This window comes from Saimiri boliviensis, chromosome 14 (genome assembly GCF_048565385.1).
Source record: "Saimiri boliviensis isolate mSaiBol1 chromosome 14, mSaiBol1.pri, whole genome shotgun sequence".
In the NCBI taxonomy this organism is placed as follows: Eukaryota; Metazoa; Chordata; class Mammalia; order Primates; family Cebidae; genus Saimiri; species Saimiri boliviensis.
Genome location: NC_133462.1, coordinates 37638717 through 37648799, shown reverse-complemented (window position 1 = coordinate 37648799; position 10083 = coordinate 37638717). Strand labels below are relative to the sequence as shown.

The following is a 10083-nucleotide window of genomic DNA, read 5'->3' as shown; positions in this document are numbered from 1 at the left end:
GGAAAGGGTCTGAGGGGAGAATCTGAGGGGACGGTCTGAAGGTCTTAAGAAAGGGTCTTAGGAGACAATCTGAGGGGAGGGTCTGAGAGTCTGTGGCGAGTGTGATGAGAGGATCTCAGGGTCTGAGAGGAGGATCTAGGAGGATCTAAAGGGCTGAGGAGAGGGTCTCAGAGGAGGGTGTGTGGTTCTGAGGCGTGGTCTCAGGAGAGGGCCTGAAGGTATGAGGGGAGTTCTGAGGAGAAAATCGGAGGCTCTGAGGGGAGGGTCTCAGGGTCTGAGGAGAGAATCTGAAGGTCTGAGGAGAGGGTCTGAGGTGACATTCTGAAGGTCTGAGGAGAGGGTGTGAGGAGAGGGTCTGAGGAAAGGATCTGAGGGTCTGAGGAGAGGGACTGAGGGGAGGATCTGAGGGAGGGTCTGAGGAGAGGTTATTACAGGAGGATCTGAGGGTCTGAGGAGGGTCTAAAGGTCTGAGGAGAGGGTCTGAGAAGAGGGTCAGAGGATATGAGGAGAAGGTCTGAGGAGTTGGTCTAAGGGGATGGTGTGTGGTTCTGAGCATGGTTTGAGGAGAGGGTCTTAATTTCTGAGGAGAGGGTCTAAGGAGAGGCTCTGAGGGACCACTTTGGGAGGCTGAGGTGGGCAGATCATTTGAGGCCAGGAGTTTGAGACCAGCATGGTCAACATGGCGAATCCTTGTCTCTACTAAAAATATAAAAATTTGCCTGGTGTGATGGCAAGCCTGTAATGCCACCTACTCAGGAGGCTGAGGCAGGAGAATCACTTAAAACTGGGAGGCAGAGGCTGCAGTGAGCCAGGATTATGCCACTGCACTCCAGCCTGGATGACAGAGGGAGACTCCATCTCAAAAATATATATATATTATGAGACCAAGGTGGGTGGATCATCTGACGTCAGGAGTTTGGAAACATGGTGAAATCCTGTCTCTACTAAAAATGCAAAAAATTAGCCGAGCATGGTGGCACGTGCCTGTACTTCCAGCTACCTGGGAGGCTGAGACATGGTGAATCACTCGAACCCAGGAGGAGGAGGTTGCAGTGAGCTGAGATCACACCATTGTACTACAGCCTGGGCAACAACAGAGTGAGACTCCATCTCAAAAAGAAGAAGGGAGGGGGAGGGGAGGGGGAAGGGAAGGGGGAAAGAAAAATGCCTGTCGCTTCTGGTAGATGCCCTCTGCTAACTGTTTCTCCCTTTGGGGGTTCCTGGTAGACCACAGCTAGGCCACTGGGTGCCACATTCACTGTATCAAGTGTAGAAAGGGCAGCTGAGATCATATCAAAGATCCCAGAAAGGGTGGCACAGGAACTCTCAGCGTGCATCTCTCCCTTGCCCCTGTTCCTGGATTTCCTTGCAGCTCTCCACCTTCTCAAGGAGACATTAAATCAGGGTCTTGGGTTCCAGTCCTATTCAGAAAGTTGGAAACTTTCAAAATGCACCTGAGATGTACCTGTGGTTAAGACCTCTGACCTCTGCTTAAATCTTTCTGGAATCTCGAAAAACAATGAAGAAGTTATTTCCTGGGTCCTGAGACAGACCCTTTTACTGTGAGTCTCACTTTTTCCACTTACCTGTGCAACACAGGAAAAATGTTACTGTCTCTGAGAGTCAGCACTGTCTTCTGAGTTGATTTTGAGTTCATCTAACTGCACTGAGTAATGGTTAAACAAATCATGGGTGCTACCGGAATGATAGATACATGAAGTAAAGGCAAAGTCATATTATAATTTCAGTATTATGTTGAGAGTAATGGCAAAAATCACAATAAATTTTGCACCAAGCTAATATTAATATTTTAAGGTTAATCTTCATACAATTTAGCTGAAATGTCTCGTGACCTGATGTTACGATTCCTTTGCATTTTTCACGGAACTGTTTTTTGAGACAGTCTCCCTCTGTCACCCAGGCTGGAGTACGGTGGTGCGATCTCCGCTCAATGCAACCTCTGCTTGCTGGATTCAAGCGATTCTCATGCCTCAGCCTCCCAAATAGCTGGGATTACAGGTGAGTGCCACAACACCAAGCTAATTTTTGTATTTTTAGTTTCGCCATGTTGGACAGACTGGTCTCTAACTCCTGACCTCAGGTGATCCACCCACCTCAGCCTCCCAAAGTGCTGGGATTACAGGTGTGAGCCACTGCCCCTGGCCCCTTACAGGACTTTTTACTTTTGTCCTTATTTAAGTCCTGAGTACAGTCACAGGAAGGAGTGTGTCTCTTTCATTTCTGATTCCCTAGAACCGATACTTTCCTTGGCACAGAGAAAGGATCAAATGTAAAAACATTTGTTAAATATTGGATATTGTTGGCCGGGTGTGGTGGCTCACGCCTGTAATCCTAGCACTTTAGCAGGCCGAGGTGGGTGGATCACCTGAGGTCAGGAGTTCAAGACCAGCTTGGCCAGCATAGTGAAACCCCATCTTTAAAAAAATAAAATACAAAATTTAAAATATATATATATTGGATATTGTTAAATATTGAACCTTCCTGTTTCCCAAAAATTGGCTGTGATAACTTTGGATTTAGCTTAGCTTGTCCTTTCGTGTCTGTCTTTTTCATCCCTTTCAGGAAGTTCTCCTAGAACTAGAGACAAGATCAAATAGCTCTGTTTACATCTGTGTCATATCATATGGGCCCTATAACTGTATCTAATATCATCCACAACATTTAATTATTCAAAAACCATGCTAGCAAAGTTCATACATATAATAAGGAGAAACAGAGACAGGAAAGGAAGAGGCAGGTAAACTTTATTGGTTGGACTGAGATGCATTTTAGGGTTTGACATCATTCCAGGTAAAGCTGTTTTTTTGTTTTGTTTGTTTAGTTTTTTAACACAGAGTCTCACTCTGTTGCCAGGCTGAAGTGCAGTGTCGCAATCTCAGCTCACTGCAACTTTGCCTCCCACCCAGGTTCAAGCAATTCTCCTGCCTCAGCTTCCCGAGTAGCTGGGACTACAGGCACGCACCACCACACCCAGCTAATTTTTTTTTTTGTATTTTTAGTAGAGACAGAGTTTGACTATGTTGATCAGAACGGTCTCGATCTCTTGACCTGATCTGCCCACCTCAGCCTCCCAAAGTACTGGGATTACAGGCTGAGTCACTGCACCTGGCCAAAGATGTTCTTAAAATCACATCGTTGTTTCATCAACAGGTGCATTGTGCACCATCGACATGTGAGCTCAGCGATGGCCTGTGATTATGTGTGTTTCCCTAAACCTTGCTGATCAAAACTCAAAGTCCACCTAGGGCAAGGACAGGAGTGTATATATTTTTAAAATATATATAAAATATATAAATTTAAAATTGATAAAAATTAATTATAATTAATTGAAAATATATTTTATATATTTAATTTTTTTGCCCAGACTGGAGTACAGTGGTGTGATCTTGGCTCACTACAACCTCCGCCTCCCAAGTTCAAGCAATTCTCCTGCTTCAAACTCTTGAGTAGCTGGGACTACAGCCACTTGCTGTCACAACTGGCTAATTTTTTGTGGTTTTAGTAGAAACAGAGTTTAGCTATGTTGGCCAGACTGGTCTCAAACTCCTGACCTCAAGTGATCTGCCCACCTCATCCTCCCAAAGTGCTGGGATTACAGGCGTGAGCCACCCACCTGGCTGAAGTTATATACTAAATAAATTTAAATAAAGTCCACATATTTGAGTAAGCACTTGCTTTGATAAAGCAAAGAAGTCACAAAACACAAAAATGATGAAAACTCTACCACATAAATGGGATATTAAAATGCTGTCTGATTATGAGCTATCAACTTTTGAGTATCCAGATTAAGTAGTCTTAGTGCTTATAGAGTATATATAAATACTGTAAATTGAGGGAATCTGTAACACTGTATTAGACTAAAATAAAGTATGTTTGACTGCTCTTTAATTGTCCTAAATTAGGATGATTATTTTTTCTTAAAAGGAGAAGGATTTTTTCATTTTACATTTCATCCTAAAACATTAGGTCATATTTTACTCTATAGCCTATATATTATCCTATATATTATAATTTTATACATATATTAGAGATCATGTGATATGGTTTGGCTCTTTGTCCCTACCCAAATCTCATCTCGAATTGTAATCCCCATGTGTTAGCGAGTAGGGGCCTGGTGGGAGGTGACTAGGTCATGGAGGCAGGCTTCCCCCTTGCTATTCTTATGATAGTAAGTGAGTTCTCACGAGATCTGATGGTTTAAAAGCATGGCACTTCCCCTTTTCTCTCTCTCTCTCTCTCTCTCTCTCTCTCTCTCTCTCTCTCCTGCCACCATGTATGACATAGTTCCCCTTCACCTTTTGCCATGACTGTAAGTTTCCTGAGGCCTCCCCAGCCATACAGAACTGTGAGACAATGAAACTTCTTTTCTTCACAAATTACCCAGTCTCAGGTAGTTCTTTATAGTGGTGTAAAAATGGACTAATACATTATGAATAATCTCTAGTGTCTTGGTCTTCTAACATTCTTCAGTTGAATATCTGTAAAGTATGGACAACAGGAGGTGAATAACATAAAACTCAAAGAGTTCTAAGAAAACTGGGTTAGTCTCAACTGAGACACATTGCTGAGGGTGTGTGGTTCTCAAATGTGTTCATTTTACTTGCTTGTGGAAGTGGTTTGGATACAAATTGTTTGTATCCAAAATGTAGACACAGTGCTGGGTGCTGGTTTATTTGTTTCCTTTCTTCCAAACCCTCTTTTTTTCTCAAAAGGTGTCCAAGCTACACAGAGCCACAGAATCTAACAGTTGTCTCAGAATTCGTCTTTTTTTTTTTGAAATTTAAAGAAAAAATTTATTGAAGATCTGAAAAACAATTCCTAAAAGATTGAATTTTCCAGAAAACTAGCTACACAATGCATTGCATCTATCATGTTAAAACGTGCATTAGACACAAATACAAAAACCATGAAACAAGCCACCATTCTTCAACAATTTGAGCAAAGATAAAATGCCTAAGTAACAACATGGATGACTTGCAAAGGATGGGCTCTTTAAGCACCATTAAAAAAAAAAAAAAAAGGAGCACAAATGGATGAGTGTGTTCAGTTATATACACTGAATTGAACCTTTGGCACTAGAATCAGAGCATTTTGTCATATAGCATTAACATGTATTATAAAAGTGCGTAGTGTCAAAGGAATAGAACCACCAGCATTCAAAAGCAGCTTTGTCAACTAGGCAATAAAACACTCTACAGCATATCCCTCTGTTGTCCATCATTGAATACACTGGCAGCAACTTTAAAATGAAAAAAAAAAGAAAAAGAAAAGAAAAAAGGAGCTATTACCCCTTTTATTTTCTCTGTTTAAAATCAAACAGAAAACAAACATCAACTGTTATACACTAACATCTTCAAAGCACATCGTATGTACGAGATAGACCAAGAACAAAAATGCGTTTACAGAGATCCAAGCGTGAGTGAGAGCGCGAGCCTATCACACAGCTTTCCGATGGTACTCAGGAGGAGCCACTTCATAGTCACTGGCACTAAACAAAGTTGCAGAATTCTTTGCCAGGTACTTTAGGAAATCGTGAAGATAATTCAGTAATAAAGCAAGGCTCTTCTCATCCAGAGGTATATAGGCCAACATTGCTCCAATTCGTACAAATAGTCTCAGTAGATGTGGCGCTCCATACACCTGGGACATGGGTGCATCAGGGTGGTCTGCAAGAATTTCAGCATACTGTGGTCTCTCAAATTTGTAGAGTAGCTGGGTACCCAACATTACATTGAAGTATTCTTTTATGCCTGCCACAACTTCATTAACCGCATACTCCTTATTGTCTGTGTTTCCACGAGATTTCTTATAATTTGCATAATCCTCAAGAATGGAATCCACATTCTTCTTGGCAGGAAGATAAAAGAGCTGCTTTTGCCTGGTAATTAAGTCCCAGTCATCAACAAGCCACGGTTTTAGTTCTTCAGGAATCTTTACTTTAACTTCAACTCTGTTCATGAATGTTTCCTCATTTTCAACAGTAGGATCTACCCGGGCCCTTTTCTTCCGAGGAGGCTGAGGGGTCTCACTGGTACTGCCACCATCTCCATTTCCAGGTGTTTTCTGTTTGTTCTTTTTTGTTTTCACTTCAACATTTTTCTGTTGCAGACCAGATGTCTTCTTTCCTGGGGCAGCCCCTCTCATCTTCCCCTCTGCATACTGCTCCTGATTAGCTTTTTGAAGTTCTCGCTGTTTCTGCAAATTGGTGTCCACATATTTGAGTACTCGGCTCTCCGGAACCCACTCATCCCAATTTTTATTCCAACCACTGTAATGTATGAAGTATTTCACTTGTTTGTCCTTTATGGCAACCTTTACACACTTTGCTTCATAAAGAAGAGGCCCATGAAAGCACAGCACTCGCTCACCCTCCTGGAATTTAGGCTTAGGGTCCTGCTTCGGCGCCATTTATAAGTGATTCGCCGCCTCCTCCTTCTCCCACCACCCCCGACTACCGCCCCCTACTCTCTACTTTTTTTTTTTTTTTTTTTTTTTTTTTTTTTTTTTTTTTTTTTTTTTTTTTGACGGAGTTTCGCTCTTGTTACCCAGGCTGGAGTGCAATGGCGCGATCTCGGCTCACCGCAACTTCCGCCTCCTAGGTTCAGGCAATTCTCTTGCCTCAGCCTCCTGAGTAGCTGGGATTACAGGCACACGCCACCATGCCCAGCTAATTTTTAGTATTTTTAGTAGAGACGGGGTTTCACCATGTTGACCAGGATGGTCTCGATCTCTTGACCTCGTGATCCACCCGCCTTGGCCTCCCAAAGTGCTGGGATTACAGGCTTGAGCCACCGCACCCGGCCCAGAATTCCTCTTTATGGAACTCATGGATGATCCAGAACTGCAGCCCATCCTCACTGGGCTGTTCCTGTCCATGTACCTGATCACAGTGCTGGGGTTGATTGAATGTCTTTGCTGTTGTGAATAGTATTGCAATGAACATGCATGTGCATGTGTCTTTATGATGTAATGATTTATATTCCTTTGGCTGTAAATTCTAAGTGGTAAAAAATAACTGTTTAACAACAAATTATATGGCATTGACGGATAGTTTATTTGAAGTAGATATTTTAAGAAATCATGTTGCCTGGTGCTACAAAAACTCTTTTGTAACGTACTCATTTGAGGTTCAACAACTTTATCGTCTGAACCATCATTCATGTTTTTTAAATGTCCTCATTTCTTGCCATGTCCAAGTACATCAAAATATCTGGCTACAAGAGCCACTTGTCAGCATTTGTAAGTTTTCCAGGAAATTTCAGACAAAACCAAGCTTGAGAACCAATTATATGAATCCTCACACGTAGTCTACCTAAATAGATTTCATCAATGCAATTTGTACCAGAATCACACATGAACTGTGGGAAGGGATGTAAATTTGAAGTAGAGCAGGTCCCTACTAAACATTCTCAATAGGTTATTGTAAACTGTAACTTTAAGTAAAACGATGTATAATAAATAAAACCAAGTTTTTTGCTCATCAACATTATAATGAAACAACATTATTCATGGACCTGCCATATATCCTTCCCTTAATGTCACAGTTTCCAAGAGTTCATTAATCATTTTACATGTTAAGTGATGATTTCCTGTATATAAAAAGAGAGTTGGGGCCGGGGTGCAGTGGCTCACGCCTATAATCCCAGCATTTTGGGAGACCAAGGCGGGCGAATCACGAGGAAAGGAGTTTGAGACCAGCCCGGCCAAAATGGAGAAACCCCATCTCTACTAAAAACACAAAAAATAAGCTGGGCATGGTGGCAGATGCCTGTAATCCCAGCTACTCAGGAGGCCGAGGCAGGAGACTCTCTTAAACCCGCAAGGCGGAGCCAAGATTGTGCCACTGCACTCCAGCCCGGGGAAGAGTGTGAGACACTGTCTCAAAAAAAAAAAAAAAAAAAAAAAAAAGAAAAGAAAAAGAGAGTTGAGATTCACCTGAATACCACGGTTATCACTCAGAAGCTAAAAGGAGGCTGTCTAGGTATATTGGATTCAGTCACGAGGTTTATGGTGGACAAAGGATACTGGAATACCTACACATTCTAATTCAAGACATAACAAAGGAAGCAATATTCACGTATGAAACATGGACAAGAATGAAAACCTTGAAGCAACAAAAATAACGTGGCCAAGGAAGCAGGATTTGCAGTCTGCAATATTTGATTTTGCTGCCTTTTCTAACCCACATAACAAAAAGGATGGATCAGACAAAGATATTTGACTATTCTGCTATGCAACCTCCGCAGGGCACTTTTGATGTCTGAGTTTCTCAGGCTGTAGATAAAGGGGTTCAGCATGGGAGTGACCACTGTGTACATCACTGAGGCCACCACACTCTTCCTGGGGGATGCCATTGATGACCCAAGGTACACTCCAATGACTGTTCCATAAAATAAGCAAACAACTGCCAGGTGAGAGCTACAGGTGGAGAAGGCTTTATACTTCCCACTTGATAATGGAACTCTCAGAATGGAGGAGGCAATTTTATAGTAAGAGAAAAAGATCCCTGAGATGGGAAGAAAACCAAATACAGCAGCAAAGAAATTCGTGACTATGTTATTGACAAAGGTGTCAGAACAAGAAAGGGTGAGGAGTTGAGAAGGGTCACAGAAGAAATTAGAAATCTTTATCTCTTTGAAGCAAGAAAATTGTAAGACAATCAAATTGTGCACCTGGGATATTAAAAGGCTAAGAAAAACAGACACCAACACTAAGAAGCCACAGAGTCGTGGGTTCATGATGACTGGGTAGTGCAGGGGGTGACAGATGGCAACAAACCGGTCATAGGCCATCACAGCCAGGAGCGTGTCTTCCATACACGCAAAAAATATTGAAAAAGACATCTGTGTCAGGCAGCTCGCATAGGCGATGACTCTGCTGTGAGTTTGAATGTTCACAATTGTCCTGGGGACTGTGGTGGAGGTGAAACCAATGTCAGCCAAGGACAGGTTGGAGAGGAAGAAGTACATGGGGGTGTGGAGGTGGGAGTCAGAGCTGACGGCCAGGATGATGAGCAGGTTCCCCAGCACCGTGACCAGATACATGGACAGGAACAGCCCAGTGAGGACAGGCTGAAATTCTGGATCATCCGGGAGCCCCATAAGCAGGAATTCTGAGACACCTGTTAGATTTTGTAGTTCTGTGTAGCTAGGACACCTTTTAAAAAGAAAAGAGGATTAGAAAATAGGAAACAAGTAAACCAGCACCCAGCACTGTGTCTATTCTTTGAATAAGAGCAATTCACAAGTTTTCACATGTGAGGACCATACCCACTCAGCAGTATTTCTCAGCTGTGACAAACTCAGTTTTCTAAGAACTCTTTCATGATTTATTTTTGTGTTAGTCACCTGTTTCTCTGCACATGTACTTTAGAGACACTTGACTAAACAATGTGAGAAGAGCAAAAATAGTAGAGATAGCAAATACATAATCACAGTAAAATACAGCCTACTTTTTTCAGAAAAAAAAAGTAAAGAGTAGGGCCGGGCGTGATGGCTCACACCTGTAATCCCAGCACTTTGGGAGGCCAAGGCAGGCAGATCACCTGAGATCAGGAGTTCAAGACCAGCCTGGCCAACATGGTGAAACCCTGTCTCTACAAAAAATACAAAAAATTAGTTGAGCGTGGTGGCAGGCACCTGTAATCCCAGCTGTTTGGGAGGCTGAGGCAGGGAGAATTGCTTGAATCCAGGAGGCAGAGGTTGCAGTGAGCCGAGATCGCACCACTGCACTCCAGCCTGGGTGACAGAGTGAAACTTGGTCTCAAGAAAAAATTTTTTTAAAAAAGAGGCCTGAAGAATTAGAAATGAAAGAAACTCAGTCATTCCTTTCAAAATTCAGTGCATACTTCTATTAGGACAAAAATAATATGTCCTGTCAGAGATATAGGAAAGCCATATCTTCAGGTAACAGGACATTTAAATTGAATGGTATGGAAATGACTAGCTTTAAAATATTAATAACAGTATATAAAACTTACTGTGCCTCTACTTTATGCATCCATCACATATAGGTCACCCAGGGAGCATCTGTGATCTGTTTAATCTTGCTTGGCCTGTAATC

The 10083-nt window shown here is 42.3% G+C and overlaps 1 protein-coding gene and 1 pseudogene across 1 annotated transcript; both read right to left on the bottom strand.

The window, feature by feature from the left end:
* Window positions 1-4785: 4785 nt before the first annotated feature.
* Window positions 4786-6487, bottom strand: LOC120362724 (mortality factor 4-like protein 1 pseudogene; annotated as a pseudogene).
* Window positions 6488-7882: 1395 nt separating this feature from the next.
* On the bottom strand, window positions 7883-9177 carry OR7E24 (olfactory receptor family 7 subfamily E member 24). Its single transcript, XM_003938919.4, has one exon. The coding sequence runs from the start codon at window positions 9120-9122 to the stop codon at window positions 8199-8201; it is 924 nt and encodes a 307-aa protein (XP_003938968.3). The 5' UTR covers window positions 9123-9177; the 3' UTR covers window positions 7883-8198.
* Window positions 9178-10083: the final 906 nt, after the last annotated feature.